Below are 22,983 nucleotides of genomic sequence, written 5' to 3'. Positions count from 1 at the left end.
AGTGTCCTAAGTTTTCATAACTGTGACCTTAATTGCAGTTTCTCACATGGAATAGGCTTCATTTCTCAGAACAAGAATAGACTGACGAGTTTCAGAAGAAAGTGCTTTGTTTCTGGCCATTTTGAGCCAAACCCACAAATGCTGATACTCCAGATACTCAGCAGTCTGAAGAAGGCTAGTTTTATTGCTTCTTTAATCACAGTTTTCAGCTGTGCTAACATAATTGCAAAAGGGTTTTCTAATCATCAATTAGCCTTTTTAAAATGATAAACTTGGATTAGCTAACACAACGTGCCGTTGGAACACAGGAGTGATGGTTGCTGATAATGGGCCTCTGTACGCCTGTGTAGATATTCCATTTCCAGCTACAATAGTCATTTACAACATTTAACAATGTCTTCACTGTATTTCTGATCAATTTGATGTTATTTTAGTCTTTCAAAAAGGACATTTCTAAGTGACCCCAAACTTTTAAACAGTAGTGTATCTACAGTTGAAGTGGGAAGTTTACATACACTTAGGTTGTCATTAAAACTCGTTTTTCAACCACTCCACAAATTTCTTGTTAATTAACAAACTATAGTTTTGGCAAGTTGGTTAGGACATGTACTTTGTGCATGATACAAGTCATTTTTCCAACTCCACCAACTTTAAGGAGTTTTGATGAGATCAAATTCCCATGAGCGGTGCCAAAGCACTAAAATTAGATTTACGTAACTCGGTGGAGATTGATCTCCAGGGTTAGCCGTCCCTGAGTCCAGGTCTGGTAACTTGTACGTCTGAAGGTTACCAATGAGGTAAGGTATGGCGGAAGTTAGGGGGCTTTATAGCCGAAAAGAGCGCAATGCATCATACTACGAGGTTTCAAGGAGGGCCAGCCTACTTTCTCCGTCTGTCTGTGGCAGTGAGTCTCTGTTTCTGTGATGTTGAAAGAGACACTAAGCATCTAACCATTTCTCCCAGTCTCTACTGTACCTTTCCAGCCCAACACCAGTAAGCCCATCCCATAGCCAACCCATTTCTTAATATAAACTCCATCCATCTCACCCGTCTGATAATATCCACAATGTAATACTATCCATTAGCCACCAGTTAGTTAGTAGACTGTCCCCAATGACCAGCGGAAATCCCATCCCATGTGTAACCCATATCCTACTACAGTGGTTCTCAAACCTCTCCTCAGGGACCCCCAGCCGGTCCAAACCTCTCCTCGGGGACCCACAGCCGTCCCAAACCTCTCCTCTGGGACCCCCAGCCGTCCCAAACCTCTCCTCGGGGACCCCCAGCCGTCCCAAACATCTCCTCAGGGACCCTCAGCCGGTCCATGTATTTGATCTATTCCAGAACTAGCACACCTGATTCAACTTGTCAACCAATCATCAGGCCCTTGACTAGGCGAATCAATCATCAAGCTCTTGACTAGGCGAATCAATCATCAAGCTCTTGACTAGGCGAATCAATCATCAGGCCCTTGACTAGGCGAATCAATCATCAGGCCCTTGACTAGGTGAATCAATCAGGCCCTCGACTAAGTGAATCAGTCATCAAGCCCTCGACTAGGTGAATCAGTCATCAAGCCCTCAACTAGGTGAATCAGTCATCAGGCCCTCGACTAGGTGAATCAGTCATCAGGCCCTCGACTAGGTGAATCAGTCATCAGGCCCTCGACTAGGTGAATCAGTCATCAGGCCCTCGACTAGGTGAATCAGTCATCAGGCCCTCGACTAGGTGAATCAGTCATCAGGCCCTCGACTAGGTGAATCAGTCATCAGGCCCTCGACTAGGTGAATCAGTCATCAGGCCCTCGACTAGGTGAATCAGTCATCAGGCCCTCGACTAGGTGAATCAATCCTCAGGCCCTCGACTAGGTGAATCAATCATCAGGCCCTCGACTAGGTGAATCAATCATCAGGCCCTCGACTAGGTGAATCAATCATCAGGCCCTCGACTAGGTGAATCAATCATCAGGCCCTCGACTAGGTGAATCAGTCATCGGGCCCTCGACTAGGTGAATCAGTCATCGGGCCCTCGACTAGGTGAATCAGTCATCGGGCCCTCGACTAGGTGAATCAATCCTCGGGCCCTCGACTAGGTGAATCAATCCTCGGGCCCTCGACTAGGCGAATCAATCATCGGGCCCTCGACTAGGCGAATCAATCATCGGGCCCTCGACTAGGTGAATCAATCCTCGGGCCCTCGACTAGGTGAATCAATCCTCGGGCCCTCGACTAGGCGAATCAATCATCGGGCCCTCGACTAGGCGAATCAATCATCGGGCCCTCGACTAGGCGAATCAATCATCGGGCCCTCGACTAGGTGAATCAGGTGAGATAGTTTAGGGTTACATTTGTGACACACCTGGGGGGTTCCTGAGGAGAGATTTGGAGAACCACTGTCCTAAAATACAGCCCATCAATCTCACTGATACCCATAAAGCTAATCTGCATAGTCAAATGATGTGAGCTGCACTGTGTTGTGTCCCTCCCAAACCCCAGGCTCCATCCCCCCTGAAGCTTAGTGGTGATGTAAAGAGGAGCCATCAGCCTGGGATGTTAAAGCATAGAACAGTTGATGACTATGTCATACCCAAGGTATATAATCAACACTCTAAACCACCACATCGTTATGGCATGTTGTTGTTTTAGAAAAAGCTTCAGTTTTTGTAACATTTTATTTATTAGTTATTTCTGCATCCAGAGTGCATGTTCTCGCCCGCTCTTGGAAATGGTGGGACACAAATGGCACTTGGGACGTTTGATCCCCAAGTTTTTGAGATTTTTCTTTTCTTTTTTTTTTGTTCTACCATCGCCTGCCGGGAACATTCTAGTGAAGCAACAGGAGAAGCCTGCATTTCAATACTACCGCTAGCTACCCCCCTTTGACTGAGCAGAATTCTCCTTACATTGGCTGCGCTCTATACACTGTGTGTGTGTGTGTGTGTGTGTGTGTGTGTGTGTGTGTGTGTGTGTGTGTGTGTGTGTGTGTGTGTGTGTGTGTGTGTGTGTGTGTGTGTGTGTGTGTGTGTGTGTGTGTGTGTGTGTGTGTGTGTGTGTGTGTGTGTGTGTGTAATGTGTGTGTAACGTATGTAATGTGTGTGTTGTCCCACAGCGGGAGCTCCTAACCAGAGCCAGGAGTGAGGAGATGGGCAGGAGTGTACCAGGCCTGCCTGTTGGCTGGATGAAGGTAAAACACTAACACTAAACTGACATCAAACTGTTTCACCTTTTACTTTCTTGATGTTTAAAGAGAACTGCTAAGTAGCCAGCAAGGAGAAAGCATTGACGTGTACATATTCTATCAGTGTAATGGTTAACTACATCGCATGCAAATACGATGGAGAATGTTTTCACACACAACCATCAGTTGTGAGAAAAAGAAAATGGAGAACGAAAGAAAGAAACTCTCCCCTCTCCTCTCTATCCTCTCTCCACCAGTTCTTGGACACGGTAACCGGTACCTACCGTTACTACCATTCCCCAACCAACCGGGTGGACTGCTACCCCCCTGAGGTCAGCGTACCCCAGACGCCCCCCTCCACCCCTCCTACGGCCAAACAGAAGCAGCCCCGCCCCGCTGAGCCCGACCAGACCATGGACCGCGACCAGGAGCAGTCCAAACTGAAACGTTCCTACTCTTCTCCAGACATCAGCCAGGACCTGAGGGAGGAGGGGCTAAAGAAGGTTACCGCCCCTATAACTGCAGCCACGCGCCCAACCTTTAACAGGGAGACCAAGTAGGTGACATCATCGTCACATGGATGGGCCTGGTCAATATATACGTTTCACTCACTCTGATTAAGCCTACTACTGGACTAAAAAGCTATTTTTCAATGAATAATATGTTTTTAAATCCTGGGGTGTATTCATTAGTTGGATTCCGTTGCAAAGAGTTTTGTCTTATTACAAAACGTTTTTCAACGGAAACCGTTTCCCGTTTTACTCTAGGAACCAAACGGAAGCCAACAGAGAAAACAGAACGAAATGGGGAGGGACCTAGCTGAATTTATCCAATCGAAACAGTTTCGTTACAAAATGTTTTGCAACAGACAACGTTTTGAAATGGAATCCGACTAATGAATACACCCCTGGACTACACTTAATCTGAGTCTGGGGTTAAAATCAGTCCTTGGACTAAGTTGCATTTAAATGTTTCTAGATCATTTCGATTCATGGATATGATAAAAAATACTTTTGGATTATAACTTTTGGATTGAGTTATAAGGTTTGAGTCTCCATAAGTATTTAATCCACATTTCTGGATGAAAGTTGATGACGTCACAGTAGCTATCTGTTTTATAATCCAGTTTATTTGACTGTACTGTTTGTAACTTGTCACATCCCTCTCCCAGACCATCCACTGCTAGCGTCTACACCAAGGTGGAGATCGCCCGTCCGTCTGCGGCTAAGATCCGTAACCTGAACCCTGTGTTTGGCGGTCTGGGCGCCTCGCTCACCGGCCTGCGTAACCTAGGTAACACCTGCTACATGAACTCCATCCTGCAGTGTCTCTGCAACACACCGGCCATGGTGGACTACTTCAACAAGAACCTCTATCAGGAGGATATCAACAGGTCAGTCGTCTAGTGGTAAGGATAATGTAGTGGTTTATAATGTAACACACCGGCCATGGTGGACTACTTCACCAAGAACCTCTATCAGGAGGATATCAACAGGTCAGTCGTGTAGTGGTAATGATAATGTAGTAACGATAATGTAGTGGTTTATAATGTAACACACCGGCCATGGTGGACTACTTCAACAAGAACCTCTATCAGGAGGATGTCAACGGGTCAGTCGTGTAGTGGTAATGATAATGTAGTGGTTTATAATGTAACACACCAGCCATGGTGGACTACTTCAACAAGAACCTCTCTCTGTCTCTCTCCCTCTGTCTCTCTCCCTCTCTCTCTGTCTCTCTCCCTCTCTCTCTCTCTCTCTCCCTCTCTCTCTGTCTCTCTCCCTCCCTTTCTGTCTCTCTCTGCCTGTCTCTGTCTGTCTCTCTCACTCCCTCCCTCTCTCTCTGCCTCTCTCTCTTCCTCTCTCTCTGCCTCCCTCCCTCCCTCCCTCATGTGTCTATCTGTCTGTCTGTCTCTCTCTCTCTCTCTGTGTCTATCTGTCTGTCTGTCTCCCTCCCTCCCTCTCTGTGTGTCTGTCTGTCTCTCTGTGCCACCCTCTCCCCCCCTGACAGGGCTAATATCCTGGGTCACCGAGGCGAGGTAGCAGAGGAGTTTGGTGTGATCATGAAGGCTCTGTGGTCAGGCCTGTATAAGTGTATCAGCCCGCGTGACTTTAAGTTCACTATAGGGAAGATCCATGAATCCTTCTCTGGCCAGGAACAGCAGGACTCCCAGGAGCTGCTGCTCTTCCTTATGGACGGACTCCACGAGGACCTCAACAAGGTAGGGAGACCGGAGAGCGAGCAGGACAAAAGTGATTAACAAGGAAAATAGTTTGAAGATTACCTAGTGCCTCCAAGGTTACATAGTAGGGTAGAATTCTGGAATGGAACAATGACGACTCCTGTCAAATGGGCCTAGTTAAAGCTGAGCTGTCTTCATGTCCTAGAGACAGACTTGTCCTGTCCCATCTTCATGTCCTAGAGACAAAGACCTGTCCTGTCTTCATGTCCTAGAGACAAAGACCTGTCCTGTCCCATCTTCATGTCCTAGAGACAAAGACCTGTCCTGTCTTCATGGTCTACAGGAGTAAATGTCCTAGAGACCTGTCCTGTCCCATCTTCATGTCCTCGACCTTTCCTGTCCCATCTTCATGTCCTAGAGACAAAGACCTGTCCTGTCTTCGTGGTCTACAGTAGTTAATGTCCTATCAATCAAGTTTATTTTTTATATAGCCCTTCGTACATCAGCTAATATCTCGAAGTGCTGTACAGAAACCCAGCCTAAAACCCCAAACAGCAAGCAATGCAGGTGTAGAAGCACGGTGGCTAGGAAAAACTCCCTAGAAAGGCCAAAACCTAGGAAGAAACCTAGAGAGGAACCAGGCTATGAGGGGTGGCCAGTCCTCTTCTGGCTGTGCCGGGTGGAGATTATAACAGAACATGGCCATGATGTTCAAAATGTTCATAAATGACAAGCATGGTCAAATAATAATCAGGAATAAATGTCAGTTGGCTTTTCATAGCCGATAATTAAGAGTTGAAAACAGCAGGTCTGTGACAGGTAGGGGTTCCATAACCGCAGGCAGAACAGTTGAAACTGGGACAGCAGCAAGGCCAGGTGGACTGGGGACAGCAAGGAGTCATCATGCCCGGTAGTCCTAACGTATGGTCCTAGGGCTCAGTTCCTCCGAGAGAGAAAGAAAGAGAGAAGGAGAGAATTAGAGAGAGCATACTTAACTTCACACAGGACACTGGATAAGACAGGAGAAGTACTCCACATATAACCAACTGACCCTAGCCCCCCGACACATAAACTACTGCAGCATAAATACTGGAGGCTGAGACAGGAGGGGTCAGGAGACCCCTCCTGTCCTGTCTTCGTGGTCTACAGGAGTAAATGTTCTAGAGATGGAGGAGGGATAAGTGTGGGTAGAGAGAGAAAAGAAGAGGAGATGGTGTGGGGAGAGAGGAGAGGAGATGGTGTGGGGAGAGAGGAGAGGAGATGGTGTGGGGAGAGAGGAGAGGAGATGGTGTGGGGAGAGAGGAGAGGAGATGGTGTGGGGAGAGAAGAGAGGAGATGGTGTGGGGAGAGAAGAGAGGAGATGGTGTGGGGAGGGAAGAGAGGAGATGGTGTGGGGATAGAGGAGAGGAGATGGTGTGGGGATAGAGGAGAGGAGATGGTGTGGGTAGAGAGAGAGGAGAGGAGATGGTGTGGGTAGAGAGAGAGGAGAGGAGATGGTGTGGGTAGAGAGAAGGAGAGGAGATGGTGTGGGTAGAGAGAGAGGAGAGGAGATGGTGTGGGTAGAGAGAGAGGAGAGGAGATGGTGTGGGTAGAGAGAGAGGAGAGGAGATGGTGTGGGTAGAGAGAGGAGAGGAGATGGTGTGGGTAGAGAGAGAGGAGAGGAGATGGTGTGGGTAGAGAGAGAGGAGAGGAGATGGTGTGGGTAGAGAGAGAGGAGAGGAGATGGTGTGGGTAGAGAGAGAGGAGAGGAGATGGTGTGGGTAGAGAGAGAGGAGAGGAGATGGTGTGGGTAGAGAGAGAGGAGAGGAGATGGTGTGGGTAGAGAGAGAGGAGAGGAGATGGTGTGGGTAGAGAGGAGAGAGAAGAGGAGATGGTGTGGGGAGAGAGGAGAGGAGATGGTGTGGGGAGAGAGGAGAGGAGATGGTGTGGGGAGAGAGGAGAGGAGATGGTGTGGGGAGAGAGGAGAGGAGATGGTGTGGGGAGAGAGGAGAAGAGATGGTGTGGGGAGAGAGAATAGGAGATGGTGTGGGGAGAGAGGAGAGGAGATGGTGTGGGGAGAGAGGAGAGAGAAGAGGAGATGGTGTGGGGAGAGAGAAGAGGAGATGGTGTGGGGAGAGAGAAGAGGAGAGGGTGTGGGGAGAGAGAAGAGGAGAGGGTGTGGGGAGAGAGAAGAGGAGAGGGTGTGGGGAGAGAGAAGAGGAGATGGTGTGGGGAGAGAGAAGAGGAGATGGTGTGGGGAGAGAGAATAGGAGTATGGTGTGGGGAGAGAGGAGATGGTGTGGGGAGAGAGAAGGAGAGAGAAGAGGAGATGGTGTGGGAAGAGAGAAGGAGAGAGAAGAGGAGATGGAAGACTTAGGTTTTCTTTACTGGTGTCTGTGGCCCAGTCCCATTTGACCCCTAGTACCTAGCCCCCCTTCTCATACTCCAGATGGGGAAGGGTTTAGGGACTGAATTGGAACAGGGCCTTTTGTAGTGTGCTCATCTCATGACTTCATATCCTGCCGTGTGACCTGTGGATGTGTCTGTGACATCATCGTCCTTCTCCAGGCCCAGACCACCCCTCTGCGTCTCAAATGGCACACTATGTCGGAGTCTGAAAAGTAGTGCACTATAGCAGGAATATGGTGCTATTTAGGACGCGGACTCCGTCTTTACATCAACACTAATTAATGTCATATGAATGAGTTAATTAACTCTTGTGCCTGTTGAACCTCTCCCCCCACCGTACCGTACTGGACAGCGCTCTAGACAAACTGCATGGGAGGGAAGCTGATAGTTTAGACTGTGTCTGGTGTGGTTGAACCTCCCAAAAGAGGGACTAAGTTGAGGCAGCAGCTGCAACCTAATGGTTCTTCCTCGACCGCTTTAACAAAGGGCCGCTCCTCCTCTTCATCTGTGCTGATCAGGAAAGTCTTAACAGGTGGAAATAATATGGTGGAGGAAACCTTTAGTCTGTATAGCTTTCCCCTGGTCAATGAGTTTTGTCCCAAATGGAACCCTGTTCACTAACTAGTGCACTACAGCCCATAGGGCTCTGGTCAAAAGTAGGGCACTATATAGGGAATATGATGACATTTGAAACTGACTCTCTCTCTCTGTCTCTCTCTCTCTCTCTCTCTGTCTCTCTCTCTGTCTCTCTGTCTCTCTGTCTCTCTGTCTTTCTGTCTCTCTGTCTTTCTGTCTTTCTGTCTCTGTCTTTCTGTCTCTCTTTCTGTCTCTCTTCCTTTCTGTCTCTCTTCCTGTCTGTCTCTCTGTCTTTGTCTGTCTCTGTCCATGTTGTATTGCCCTGTCCTCTCTCTCTCTGTCCATGTTGTATTGCCCTGTCCTCTGTCTGAAGGTTGCTAACCGTAAGCGTTACACGGAGGAGGAGAATGACGATCTGGACGACCAGCGGGCTGCTGACCAGGCCTGGAGCAAACACAAGCTGCTCAACGAGTCTGTCATCGTAGCGCTGTTCCAGGGACAGTTTAAGAGCACAGTTCAGTGTCTCACCTGCCACAGGAAGTCACGCACCTTCGAGACCTTCATGTACCTGTCCCTGCCGCTGGCCTCCACCAACAAGTGTTCCCTGCAGGTAAGACAACACGCGTGTGTACACACACGGCTCCTTCTTCCAAATCAATACCTTTTTTCTCTCCCTTTTTGATATTTTAAGTAGAAATTGGTCGGAAATATAGCATTTTAAAAGCCTGTTATATTAAATTAAGTGCCCATATGGAAAATTCTATAAATATATAATATGTATTTTTTATATGACTAGCTAAAGTGCCACAATTCAGCGTTGTGACATGTCCCTCTGAGCGTCCTCTGACTGATTTTAAACCCAGTCCATTTCACCATCATTGTAAAGCCCTGTTTATTCTGTTGCTTTGACAGTCATTTCTGAACATCAGTATTCATTTAATGTGATTCATCTAATACCGTGAAATGTCTGTCCCTCATTTTAAGATTTCTGTCTGATTTTAGGAGGAAATGGTCAACCCTGTTATTTTTTAGTTGTAACCTAATGTAGCAGGCGGAAACCCCAGAGTCCCCACACCTGGTTTTCAGGGGAAACCCCAGAGTCCCCGCACCTGGTTTTCAGGGGAAACCCCAGAGTCCCCGCACCTGGTTTTCAGGGGAAACCCCAGAGTCCCCGCACCTGGTTTTCAGGGGAAACCCCAGAGTCCCCGCACCTGGTTTTCAGGGGAAACCCCAGAGTCCCCGCACCTGGTTTTCAGGGGAAACCCCAGAGTCCCCGCACCTGGTTTTCAGGGGAAACCCCAGAGTCCCCGCACCTGGTTTTCAGGGGAAACCCCAGAGTCCCCGCACCTGGTTTTCAGGGGAAACCCCAGAGTCCCCGCACCTGGTTTTCAGGGGAAACCCCAGAGTCCCCGCACCTGGTTTTCAGGGGAAACCCCAGAGTCCCCGCACCTGGTTTTCAGGGGAAACCCCAGAGTCCCCGCACCTGGTTTTCAGGGGAAACCCCAGAGTCCCCGCACCTGGTTTTCAGGGGAAACCCCAGAGTCCCCGCACCTGGTTTTCAGGGGAAACCCCAGAGTCCCCGCACCTGGTTTTCAGGGGAAACCCCAGAGTCCCCGCACCTGGTTTTCAGGGGAAACCCCAGAGTCCCCGCACCTGGTTTTCAGGGGAAACCCCAGAGTCCCCGCACCTGGTTTTCAGGGGAAACCCCAGAGTCCCCGCACCTGGTTTTCAGGGGAAACCCCAGAGTCCCCGCACCTGGTTTTCAGGGGAAACCCCAGAGTCCCCGCACCTGGTTTTCAGGGGAAACCCCAGAGTCCCCGCACCTGGTTTTCAGGGGAAACCCCAGAGTCCCCGCACCTGGTTTTCAGGGGAAACCCCAGAGTCCCCGCACCTGGTTTTCAGGGGAAACCCCAGAGTCCCCGCACCTGGTTTTCAGGGGAAACCCCAGAGTCCCCGCACCTGGTTTTCAGGGGAAACCCCAGAGTCCCCGCACCTGGTTTTCAGGGGAAACCCCAGAGTCCCCGCACCTGGTTTTCAGGGGAAACCCCAGAGTCCCCGCACCTGGTTTTCAGGGGAAACCCCAGAGTCCCCGCACCTGGTTTTCAAGGGGAAACCCCAGAGTCCCCGCACCTGGTTTTCAGGCGGAAACCCCAGAGTCCCCGCACCTGGTTTTCAGGGGGAAGGGAGCCCCAGAGTCCCCGCACCTGGTTTCAGGGGGAAGGGAGCCCCAGAGTCCCCGCACCTGGTTTTCAGGGGGAAGGGAGCCCCAGAGTCCCCGCACCTGGTTTTCAGGGGGAAGGGAGCCCCAGAGTCCCCGCACCTGGTTTTCAGGGGGAAGGGAGCCCCAGAGTCCCCGCACCTGGTTTTCAGGGGGAAGGGAGCCCCAGAGTCCCCGCACCTGGTTTTCAGGGGGATGGGAGCCCCAGAGTCCCCGCACCTGGTTTTCAGGGGGATGGGAGCCCCAGAGTCCCCGCACCTGGTTTTCAGGGGGAAGGGAGCCCCAGAGTCCCCGCACCTGGTTTTCAGGGGGAAGGGAGCCCCAGAGTCCCCGCACCTGGTTTTCAGGGGGAAGGGAGCCCCAGAGTCCCCGCACCTGGTTTTCAGGGGGAAGGGAGCCCCAGAGTCCCCGCACCTGGTTTTCAGGGGGAAGGGAGCCCCAGAGTCCCCGCACCTGGTTTTCAGGGGGAAGGGAGCCCCAGAGTCCCCGCACCTGGTTTTCAGGGGGAAGGGAGCCCCAGAGTCCCCGCACCTGGTTTTCAGGGGGAAGGGAGCCCCAGAGTCCCCGCACCTGGTTTTCAGGGGGAAGGGAGCCCCAGAGTCCCCGCACCTGGTTTTCAGGGGGAAGGGAGCCCCAGAGTCCCCGCACCTGGTTTTCAGGGGGAAGGGAGCCCCAGAGTCCCCGCACCTGGTTTTCAGGGGGAAGGGAGCCCCAGAGTCCCCACACCTGGTTTTCAGGGGGAAGGGAGCCCCAGAGTCCCCACACCTGGTTTTCAGGGGGAAGGGAGCCCCAGAGTCCCCACACCTGGTTTTCAGGGGGAAGGGAGCCCCAGAGTCCCCACACCTGGTTTTCAGGGGGAAGGGAGCCCCAGAGTCCCCACACCTGGTTTTCAGGGGGAAGGGAGCCCCAGAGTCCCCACACCTGGTTTTCAGGGGGAAGGGAGCCCCAGAGTCCCCACACCTGGTTTTCAGGGGGAAGGGAGCCCCAGAGTCCCCACACCTGGTTTTCAGGGGGAAGGGAGCCCCAGAGTCCCCACACCTGGTTTTCAGGGGGAAGGGAGCCCCAGAGTCCCCACACCTGGTTTTCAGGGGGAAGGGAGCCCCAGAGTCCCCACACCTGGTTTTCAGGGGGAAGGGAGCCCCAGAGTCCCCACACCTGGTTTTCAGGGGGATGGGAGCCCCAGAGTCCCCACACCTGGTTTTCAGGGGGATGGGAGCCCCAGAGTCCCCACACCTGGTTTTCAGGGGGAAGGGAGCCCCAGAGTCCCCACACCTGGTTTTCAGGGGGAAGGGAGCCCCAGAGTCCCCACACCTGGTTTTCAGGGGGAAGGGAGCCCCAGAGTCCCCACACCTGGTTTTCAGGGGGAAGGGAGCCCCAGAGTCCCCACACCTGGTTTTCAAGGGGAAGGGAGCCCCAGAGTCCCCACACCTGGTTTTCAGGGGGAAGGGAGCCCCAGAGTCCCCACACCTGGTTTTCAGGGGGAAGGGAGCCCCAGAGTCCCCACACCTGGTTTTCAGGGGGAAGGGAGCCCCAGAGTCCCCACACCTGGTTTTCAGGGGGAAGGGAGCCCCATAGTCCCCACACCTGGTTTTCAGGGGGAAGGAAACTGTCTAATCTAACCACGTCTTACTGTGTTCCAGGACTGTCTGAAGCTGTTTTCTAAGGAGGAGAAGCTGACTGACCAGAACAAGGTGTTCTGTCGACACTGTAAAGCTCTCAGAGACTCCATCAAGAAGCTGGAGATCTGGAAGGTCCCGCCCATCATACTGGTTCACCTTAAACGGTACCTATTGACAACACCGTGTGCATTTCAAATGACACGTGATGACCAAGACACACACACACACACACACCGATAACAATGTGTATTAACCCCAGTACTGCCGTCTCTTGTAGGTTCTCGTACGAGGGCCGTTGGAAGCAGAAGCTGCAGACGGCAGTAGACTTCCCTCTGGAGAATCTAGACCTCAGTCAGTATGTCATCGGACCCAGAGCCAACCTCAAGAGATACAACCTGTTTGGAGTGTCTGTAAGTACTATTAGCATCTGCCTGGAAACACTGCAGTCAAATACTTTGCTGTGTGTCTTCTGGTCCTGTGTGGCTCCGTTGGTAGACCATGGGTCTGGTAACGACAGGGTCGTGGGTTCCATTCCCCCAGCGGCCACTCATACCAAAATGTATGACCCCATCAACTACTGTCGCTTTGGATAAAAGCCTTTGGTAAATTACATGCACTATATATACTAAAGTATGTGGACACCCCTTCAAATTGGTGGATTCTGCTATTTCAGCCACACCCGTTGCTGACAGGTGTATAAAATCGAGTACACAGCCATGCAATCTCCATAGACAAACATTGACAGTAGAATGGCCTTACTGAAGAGGTCAGTGACTTTCAACGTGGCACCGTCATAGGATGCCACCTTTCCAACAAGAGCTTTCCCGGTCAACTGCAAGTGCTGTTATTGTGAAGTGGAAACGTCTAGGAGCAACAACGGCTCAGCCACGAAGTGGGAGGCCACAAGCTCACAGAACGGGACCGGTGACCGGGACCGGTGAGTGCTGAAGTACGTAGAATGTAAAAATTGTCTGTCCTCGGTTGCAACACTCACTACCAAGTTCCAAACTGCCCCTGGAAGCAACGTCAGCACAATAACTGTTAGTCGGTAGATTCATGAAATGGGTTTCCATGGTTGAGCAGCCGCACATAAGCTTAAGATCACCATGGGCAGTGCCAAGCGTCAGCTGGAGGGCGTAAAGCTCGCCGCCATTGGACTCTGGACCAGAGGAAATGCATTCTGTGGAGTGATGAATCACGCTTCACCATCTGGCAGTCCGACGAACGAATCTGGGTTTGGCGGATGCCAGGAGAACACTACCTGCCCGAATGCATAGTGCCAACTGTAAAGTTTGGTGGTGGAGGAATAATGGTCTGGGGCTGTTTTTCCTGGTTCGGGCCCTTAGTTCCAGTGAACGGAACTCTTAACGCTACAGCATACAATGACATTCTAGATGATTCTGTGCTTCCAACTTTGTGGCAACAGTTTGGGGAAGGCCCTTTCCTGTTTCAGCATGACAATGCCCCCTTGCACACAGCGAGGATACAGAAATGGTTTGTCAAGATCTGTGTGGAAGTACTTGACTGGCCTGCACAGAGCCCTGACCTCAACCTCATCGAACACCTTTGGGGTGAATTGGAATGCCGACTGCGAGCCAGGCCTAATCGCCCAACATCAGTGCCCGACCTCACTAATGCTATTGAGGTTGAATGGAAGCAAGTCAACGCAGCAATGTTCCAACATCTAGTGGAAAGCCTTCCCAGAAGAGTGGAGGCTGTTATAGCAGCAATGTTCCAACATCTAGTTGAAAGCCTTCCCAGAAGAGTGGAGGCTGTTATAGCAGCAATGTTCCAACATCTAGTGGAAAGCCTTCCTAGAAGAGTGGAGGCTGTTATAGCAGCAAAGGGCGAGGACCAACTCCATATTAATGCCCAGGATTTTGGAATGCGATGTTTGATGAGCAGGTGTCCACATACTTTTGGTCATGTAGTGTATATTAATGACACATAATTAATCAGTGCTTGACTTATTACAATGGATCCAATGGAGAAAAAGTCCCCAAACTCCAAGCTCTGAAAGAATTGAACATGTACTTCACCAGGTCTGAAGGAGTTATCAGATTTATTATCTCAATGTTGTGTGATATCTGTTTTGTATGTATGTGTGTATGTATGTGTGTAGATACAGTACCGGTCAAAAGTTTTTTCACACTCCTACTCATTCAAGGATTTTTCTTTATTTGTACTATTTTCTACATTGTAGGACTTTTGACTGGTACTGTGTGTGTGTGTGTGTGTGTGTGTGTGTGTGTGTGTGTGTGTGTGTGTGTGTGTGTGTGTGTGTGTGTGTGTGTGTGTGTGTGTGTGTGTGTGTGTGTGTGTGTGTGTAAATGAACAGGCCGTTAACCCTCCTCCCCTCCTGTAACAGAACCATTATGGCGGTCTGGACGGGGGTCACTACACAGCCTACTGTAAGAACGCCATGAAACAGTGCTGGTACAAGTTTGACGACCACGAGGTGTCCGAAATCTCCACCTCCACCGTCAAGTCCTCCGCAGCGTACATCTTCTTCTTCTCCTCCCTGTGAGGGCAGAGCTGCAACACTGCTACGAGCTATGAGGCTACATAAAGGCTACATAAAGGCTAGCTAACATGCAGGCTGCTTTGACTCCGCTTCCTCTGCTGGTGGGAGAAAGGAACTGAACTGCCGATGTTTTTCTGAACTGAACTGAACTGCCAGGGGTCATACTTGTGGTTTAAACCATTAGTCTAAAATAGCTGCTAGCTTTTTCTCTCAGGCCAACCTGGCCAAATTAGCCACGATGCTAATTAGCCACCACGCTGAGGAAGGCCAGCTAAGCAGATGATTTATATCCGATAACAAATCAACCTATCAGATAACTTAGAGCCACCATCCAATCACATTTGTTCATGAGGTAAATTTGCTTCCAACTGATTGGTTTAATTTGTTACCCATGGTCTAAGTGGAGTTTCCTCAATATATGTTTTGCATGATGCTTCCTTGACTAGGCAAGTGGCATCATAACTAATGACGGTTTTCGCATATATGATCAAGTTCCGTGTTTTTTCTTCTCCATTTAACACACATCCATGTACTTTTCAATTAACAACGTAGGAGGATTATATTGTAACTTTGTTATTCATACATTGTAAAAGGCGATGACTCTCGTGGTGTTGTCAAATAGCAGTCATTTACCATCCACTGCTTGTCCGGGGTGGTGGCGTGATCTCCACGGTGATGTTTTCAATACCATTGGGAGCCAGATTTATTTTTAAGGAGGAAAATCATGGTCTGAGCAAAAATTCACTAGTATGTCCACGCAAGGTTTGTAGGTTTTGGATAACTGAACTGGCAAGGTTTGGTGGTTTTGGTAGACTGAACTGACAAGGTTTGGTGGTTTTGGTAGACTGAACTGACAAGGTTTGGTGGTTTTGGTAGACTGAACTGACAGAGGTTGACATGTGGATGTGTGGAGAGAGAGGGACATACTGTAGTGTGTGGTGAAAGGGTGGGTTAGTGACTGGGTGGGTTAGTGACTGGGTGGGTTAGTGACTGGGCGGGTTAGTGACTGGGCGGGTTAGTGACTGGGCGGGTTAGTGACTGGGCGGGTTAGTGACTGGGCGGGTTAGTGACTGGGTGTGTGCAGGAAAGGGAGTGACTCAGGCACTCCAATACTTCAACTCATAGAGGACTCAACAGCTGTTAAAACACAACATCTATTCTTATTAAACCAGAGAGCAGGGAGAGGGTTCCCTGTTCTAATCACCGCAGCTTAAACCCTGTTCTTAACACAACATCTATTCTTATTAAACCAGAGAGCAGGGAGAGGGTTCCCTGTTCTAATCACCGCAGCTTAAACCCTGTTCTTAACACAACATCTATTCATATTAAACCAGAGAGCAGGGAGAGGGTTCCCTGTTCTAATCACCGCAGCTTAAACCCTGTTCTTAACACAACGTCTATTCATATTAAACCAGAGAGCAGGGAGAGGGTTCCCTGTTCTAATCACCGCAGCTTAAACCCTGTTCTTAACACAACATCTATTCATATTAAACCAGAGAGCAGGGAGAGGGTTCCCTGTTCTAATCACCGCAGCTTAAAACCCTGTTCTTAACACAGCAATGTTGTAATTCTGCTAGTTCTGGGTTTCAGTTGAGTCTGTGTGGAGTGGACAGACTTCTGTTGGTATACACAGACCTTATTTAAGCTTCCATGTACTGTGAATCTTCTAGTGAAGAGTGACGTACAGGGACGTTTAGTGTGACGTTTAGTTAGGACGAGTGACGTACAGGGACGTTTAGTTAGGACGAGTGACGTACAGGGACGTTTAGTTAGGACGAGTGACGTACAGGGACGTTTAGTTAGGACGAGTGACGTACAGGGACGTTTAGTTAGGACGAGTGACGTACAGGGACGTTTAGTTAGGACGAGTGACGTACAGGGACGTTTAGTTAGGACGAGTGACGTACAGGGACGTTTAGTTAGGACGAGTGACGTACAGGGACGTTTAGTTAGGACGAGTGACGTACAGGGATGTTTAGTTAGGACGAGTGACGTACAGGGACGTTTAGTTAGGACGTACAGTGCCTTTGGAAAGTTTTCAGACCCCTTGACTTTTTCCGCATTTTATTACGTTACAGCAAATGTATTCAATTGTTTGTTTTTTTCCTCATTAATCTACACACAATACCCCATAATGACATCACAATACCCCATAATGACATCACAATACTCCATAATGACAAAGAAAAAACAGGTTTTTATAAATGTTTGCTAATTTATTCCAAATAAAAAAACTGATATCACATTTACATAAGTATTCAGACCCTTTACTCAGTACTTTGTTGAAGCACCTTTGGCAGCGATTACAGCATCAAGTCTTCTTGGGTATGACGCTACAAGCTTGGCACACCTGTATTTGGGGAGTTTCTCCCATTCTACTCTGCAGAACCTCTCAAGCTTTGTCAGGTTGGATGGGGAGCGTCGGCTCACAGCTTTTTTCAGATCTCTCCAGAGATGTTCAATCGGGTTCAAGTCAGGGCTCTGGCTGTGCCACTCAAGGACATTTAGAGACTTGTCCAAAAGCCACTACTGCGTTGTCTTCGCTGTGTACTTAGGGTCGTTGTCCTGTTGGAAGGTGAACCTTTGCCCCATTCTGAGGACCTGAATGCTCTGGAACAGGTTTTCATTAAGGATCTCTCTGTACTTTGCTCCGTTTATCTTTGCCTCGATCCTGACTAGTCTCCCAGCCCCTGCCACTGAAAAACATCCCCACAGCATGATGCTGCCACCACCATGCTTCACCATAGGGATGGTGCCAGGTTTCCTCCAGACGTGACACTTGGCATTCAGGCCAGAGAATCTTGTTTCTCATGGTCTGATGAGAAACAAGCAGGCTGTCATGTTGTCTTTTACTGAGGAGTGTCTTCCGTCTGGCCACTCTACCATAAAGGCCTGATTGGTGGTGTGCTACAGAGATGGTTGTCCTTCTGGAAGGTTCTCCCATCTCCACAGAGGAACTCTGGAGCTCTGTCAGAGTGACCATCGGGTTCTTGGTCACCTAAATAAAGTATTTCAGTTTTTTTATTTGTAATAAATTTGCCAAAATGTCTAAACCTGTTTTTGCTTTGTTCTAATAGTGTATTGTGAGTAGATTGCTGTTTTAATTTAATAGATTTTAGAATAAGGCTGTACTGTGACAATGTGGGAAAAGGAAAGGGGTCTGAGTACTTTCCAAATGCACTGTATATGGACGTTTAGTTAGGAAGAGGGACTTATCTGTACATACAGTAATATGAACAGCTTTCTACTGATGTTGCACATGAAACAGTAAACACATTGTACATGAACATGGTGATGAGGGGGATTCTCCTCTTCTATTTAAACTCATCTCCTTTTATTTTCTCCTTTTGAGAGAAGCAGCTGGCATGATTGATGACTAACTATTTGATAAAGGAGTATTCTAAACTACATACTTAGGCTTGTATCCCAAATAGCACCCTATCCCCTAATAAAGAGCACACCTTTTGACAGGGCCCTGGGTTAAAAGAAGTGCGCTTTTTTTATAGGGAATAGGGAATCATTTGAGACTCAGCTTTCTCCTGGTGAGGTGTTGAGATGTTTTTGGTGTGCCCTAAAGAGGAGAGGTTTAAAAACACTTCCCTTCACAGTGCACTGCTTTTTGGCACCGGTCTTCAGATGAACTCTTTGCGTTGTTTGGGGAGTTCTTGCTTGTTTTATCCTGGCTGCATTCTATGAAACCCAACAGCACAATGCACTTGCAGTGTTTGTATAGAACACATTCATTTATTCAAATCAACCAACTGACTTTTGATTTGTAGCAAATGGCACCCTATTCCCTAAATAGTGCCCTACTTTTGACCAGAACCCTATTCCCTAAATAGTGCCCTACTTTTGACCAGGGCCCATAGGGTAGTGCACTATTAAGGGAATGGGGTGCACACGTAGCCTTTTGTGACCGATTTGAAAATGGTTGAGCCTGATACTGAGACATAAATCATTAGGCCTAATCAATAATGTCATCTATCAGTGTAATTTTACGACCCTGGAAAATAATCTCTTCAGTGTACACTAGTCTACTGCACTCCCTTGCTAATAAAAAAACCTGTTTTCATCTAAAATACATTCAATTCCAAAGTTAAGATCTATAATCTATACATGACTTTACCGATAATACCAATGTTATGATCTATAATCTATACATGACTTTACCGATAATACCAATGTTAAGATCTATAATCAATACGTGACTTTACCTTCAATACCAATGTTAAGATCTATAATCTATACGTGACTTTACCTTCAATACCAATGTTAAGGAGCTCTATAATCTATACATCTATAGGTTAAGCCGTATCAGTAAATAAAGGTAAAAATGAAAAAACGACCTCATCTGTTTGTTTTGACAACGTCAGCTGATTATTTGTGATATGTTGATCTTCTGTTGTCCTTTCTTCCAACTTGGTCCTGGAATAAGCTCTTATTTTTAAGTGGGGATGTACGCTTATGATTTTGACATTTTTAAAACATGTCTCGAGCTGAATTAGACTGTTTTTCTCAATGTGTTGGGCTGTCTGGGGGTCTAGGTTTAAGCACAACATTCAGTATGTGGAGGGAAGGGGGCTGTCTGGGGGTCTAGGTTTAAGCACAACATTCAGTATGTGGAGGGAAGGGGGCTGGCTGGGGGTCTAGGTTTAAACACAACATTCAGTATGTGGAGGGAGGGGGGCTGGCTGGGGGTCTAGGTTTAAACACAACATTCAGTATGTGGAGGGAAGGGGGCTGGCTGGGGGTCTAGGTTTAAACACATCATTCAGTATGTGGAGGGAGGGAGGCTGTCTGGGGGTCTAGGTTTAAACACATCATTCAGTATGTGGAGGGAGGGAAGGGGGCTGGCTGGGGGTCTAGGTTTAAACACAACATTCAGTATGTGGAGGGAGGGAAGGGGGCTGTCTGGGGGTCTAGGTTTAAACACATCATTCAGTATGTGGAGGGAGGGAAGGGGGCTGGCTGGGGGTCTAGGTTTAAACACAACATTCAGTATGTGGAGGGAAGGGGGCTGTCTGGGGGTCTAGGTTTAAGCACAACATTCAGTATGTGGAGGGGGGGAAGGGGGCTGTCTGGGGGTCTAGGTTTAAGCACAACATTCAGTATGTGGAGGGGGGGAAGGGGGCTGTCTGGGGGTCTAGGTTTAAGCACAACATTCAGTATGTGGAGGGAAGGGGGCTGTCTGGGGGTCTAGGTTTAAACACATCATTCAGTATGTGGAGGGAATGAAGGGGGCTGTCTGGGGGTCTAGGTTTAAGCACAACATTCAGTATGTGGAGGGAGGGGGGCTGTCTGGGGGTCTAGGTTTAAACACAACATTCAGTATGTGGAGGGAATGAAGGGGGCTGTCTGGGGGTCTAGGTTTAAACACATCATTCAGTATGTGGAGGGAGGGAAGGGGGCTGTCTGGGGGTCTAGGTTTAAACACATCATTCAGTATGTGGAGGGAGGGAAGGGGGGCTGTCTGGGGGTCTGGGTTTAAACACATCATTCAGTATGTGGAGGGAGGGAAGGGGGCTGGCTGGGGGTCTAGGTTTAAACACATCATTCAGTATGTGGAGGGAGGGGGGCTGGCTGGGGGTCTAGGTTTAAACACAACATTCAGTATGTGGAGGGAAGGGGGCTGTCTGGGGGTCTAGGTTTAAACACAACATTCAGTATGTGGAGGGAGGGAAGGGGGCTGGCTGGGGGTCTAGGTTTAAACACATCATTCAGTATGTGGAGGGAGGGGGGCTGGCTGGGGGTCTAGGTTTAAACACAACATTCAGTATGTGGAGGGAAGGGGGCTGTCTGGGGGTCTAGGTTTAAACACATCATTCAGTATGTGGAGGGAGGGAAGGGGGCTGTCTGGGGGTCTAGGTTTAAACACATCATTCAGTATGTGGAGGGGGGGGAAGGGGGCTGGCTGGGGGTCTAGGTTTAAACACAACATTCAGTATGTGGAGGGAGGGAAGGGGGCTGGCTGGGGGTCTAGGTTTAAACACATCATTCAGTATGTGGAGGGAAGGGGGCTGTCTGGGGGTCTAGGTTTAAACACATCATTCAGTATGTGGAGGGAGGGGGGCTGTCTGGGGGTCTAGGTTTAAACACATCATTCAGTATGTGGAGGGAGGGAAGGGGGCTGTCTGGGGGTCTAGGTTTAAACACAACATTCAGTATGTGGAGGGAGGGAAGGGGGCTGTCTGGGGGTCTAGGTTTAAACACAACATTCAGTATGTGGAGGGAGGGAAGGGGGCTGGCTGGGGGTCTAGGTTTAAACACATCATTCAGTATGTGGAGGGAGGGAAGGGGGCTGTCTGGGGGTCTAGGTTTAAACACAACATTCAGTATGTGGAGGGAAGGGGGCTGTCTGGGGGTCTAGGTTTAAACACAACATTCAGTATGTGGAGGGAAGGGGGCTGTCTGGGGGTCTAGGTTTAAACACATCATTCAGTATGTGGAGGGAGGGGGGCTGGCTGGGGGTCTAGGTTTAAACACAACATTCAGTATGTGGAGGGAAGGGGGCTGTCTGGGGGTCTAGGTTTAAACACAACATTCAGTATGTGGAGGGAGGGAAGGGGGCTGTCTGGGGGTCTAGGTTTAAACACAACATTCAGTATGTGGAGGGAGGGAAGGGGGCTGTCTGGGGGTCTAGGTTTAAACACAACATTCAGTATGTGGAGGGAGGGAAGGGGGCTGTCTGGGGGTCTAGGTTTAAACACAACATTCAGTATGTGGAGGGAAGGGGGCTGGCTGGGGGTCTAGGTTTAAACACATCATTCAGTATGTGGAGGGAGGGAAGGGGGCTGTCTGGGGGTCTAGGTTTAAACACATCATTCAGTATGTGGAGGGAGGGAGGCTGTCTGGGGGTCTAGGTTTAAACACATCATTCAGTATGTGGAGGGAATGAAGGGGGCTGTCTGGGGGTCTAGGTTTAAACACATCATTCAGTATGTGGAGGGAGGGAGGCTGTCTGGGGGTCTAGGTTTAAACACATCATTCAGTATGTGGAGGGAGGGAGGGGGGCTGGCTGGGGGTCTAGGTTTAAACACATCATTCAGTATGTGGAGGGAAGGGGGCTGTCTGGGGGTCTAGGTTTAAACACATCATTCAGTATGTGGAGGGAGGGGGGCTGTCTGGGGGTCTAGGTTTAAACACATCATTCAGTATGTGGAGGGAAGGGGGCTGGCTGGGGGTCTAGGTTTAAACACATCATTCAGTATGTGGAGGGAATGAAGGGGGCTGGCTGGGGGTCTAGGTTTAAACACATCATTCAGTATGTGGAGGGAGGGCGGCTGTCTGGGGGTCTAGGTTTAAACACATCATTCAGTATGTGGAGGGAAGGGGGCTGGCTGGGGGTCTAGGTTTAAACACATCATTCAGTATGTGGAGGGAATGAAGGGGGCTGGCTGGGGGTCTAGGTTTAAACACATCATTCAGTATGTGGAGGGAGGGAAGGGGGCTGTCTGGGGGTCTAGGTTTAAACACATCATTCAGTATGTGGAGGGAGGGAAGGGGGCTGGCTGGGGGTCTAGGTTTAAACACATCATTCAGTATGTGGAGGGAGGGAAGGGGGCTGGCTGGGGGTCTAGGTTTAAACACATCATTCAGTATGTGGAGGGAAGGGGGCTGTCTGGGGGTCTAGGTTTAAACACATCATTCAGTATGTGGAGGGAATGAAGGGGGCTGTCTGGGGGTCTGGGTTTAAACACATCATTCAGTATGTGGAGGGAGGGAAGGGGGCTGTCTGGGGGTCTAGGTTTAAACACATCATTCAGTATGTGGAGGGAGGGAAGGGGGCTGTCTGGGGGTCTAGGTTTAAACACATCATTCAGTATGTGGAGGGAGGGAAGGGGGCTGTCTGGGGGTCTAGGTTTAAACACAACATTCAGTATGTGGAGGGGGGGGAAGGGGGCTGGCTGGGGGTCTAGGTTTAAACACAACATTCAGTATGTGGAGGGAGGGAAGGGGGCTGGCTGGGGGAGGTTGAGAAGGGAGGGGGTGACAACAGTCCCAAGATTATGTTGCAACATCATACGGGGCGGCAAGTAGGCCAGTGGTTAGAGCGTTGGACTAGTAACCAGCAGTTAGCCTAGTGGTTAGAGCCTTCGACTAGTAACCAGCAGGTAGCCTAGTGGTTAGAGCGTTGGACTAGTAACCAGCAGGTAGTCTAGTGGTTAGAGCGTTGGACTAGTAACCAGCAGGTAGCCTAGTGGTTAGAGCGTTGGACTAGTAACCAGCAGGTAGCCTAGTGGTTAGAACGTTGGACTAGTAACCAGCAGGTAGCCTAGTGGTTAGAGCGTTGGACTAGTAA

General features: G+C 49.4%; 1 protein-coding gene across 2 annotated transcripts in view; it reads left to right on the top strand.

The window, feature by feature from the left end:
- The window catches only part of LOC129834903 (ubiquitin carboxyl-terminal hydrolase 8-like), a 40,670-nt gene extending 21,641 nt beyond the window's left edge, over positions 1–19,029 (top strand). The window contains exons 12-20 of one of the 2 annotated variants that reach the window (XM_055900273.1): positions 2,496–2,591; positions 3,109–3,183; positions 3,435–3,733; positions 4,349–4,570; positions 5,188–5,398; positions 8,697–8,933; positions 12,182–12,324; positions 12,438–12,570; positions 14,529–19,029. In XM_055900273.1, coding sequence (XP_055756248.1) covers positions 2,496–2,591; positions 3,109–3,183; positions 3,435–3,733; positions 4,349–4,570; positions 5,188–5,398; positions 8,697–8,933; positions 12,182–12,324; positions 12,438–12,570; positions 14,529–14,687 — 1,575 coding nt within the window. In that variant the 3' untranslated portion in view covers positions 14,688–19,029. The remainder of the gene's footprint in view (positions 1–2,495; positions 2,592–3,108; positions 3,184–3,434; positions 3,734–4,348; positions 4,571–5,187; positions 5,399–8,696; positions 8,934–12,181; positions 12,325–12,437; positions 12,571–14,528) is intronic. The other variant, XM_055900274.1, reaches the window with a different exon arrangement.
- The last annotated feature ends 3,954 nt before the right edge of the window (positions 19,030–22,983 follow it).

Source organism: Salvelinus fontinalis, chromosome 35 (genome assembly GCF_029448725.1).
Source record: "Salvelinus fontinalis isolate EN_2023a chromosome 35, ASM2944872v1, whole genome shotgun sequence".
Lineage (NCBI taxonomy): Eukaryota > Metazoa > Chordata > Actinopteri > Salmoniformes > Salmonidae > Salvelinus > Salvelinus fontinalis.
The sequence above is the reverse complement of the archived record's forward strand: the minus strand, read 5'-3'. Positions and strand labels throughout refer to the sequence as shown.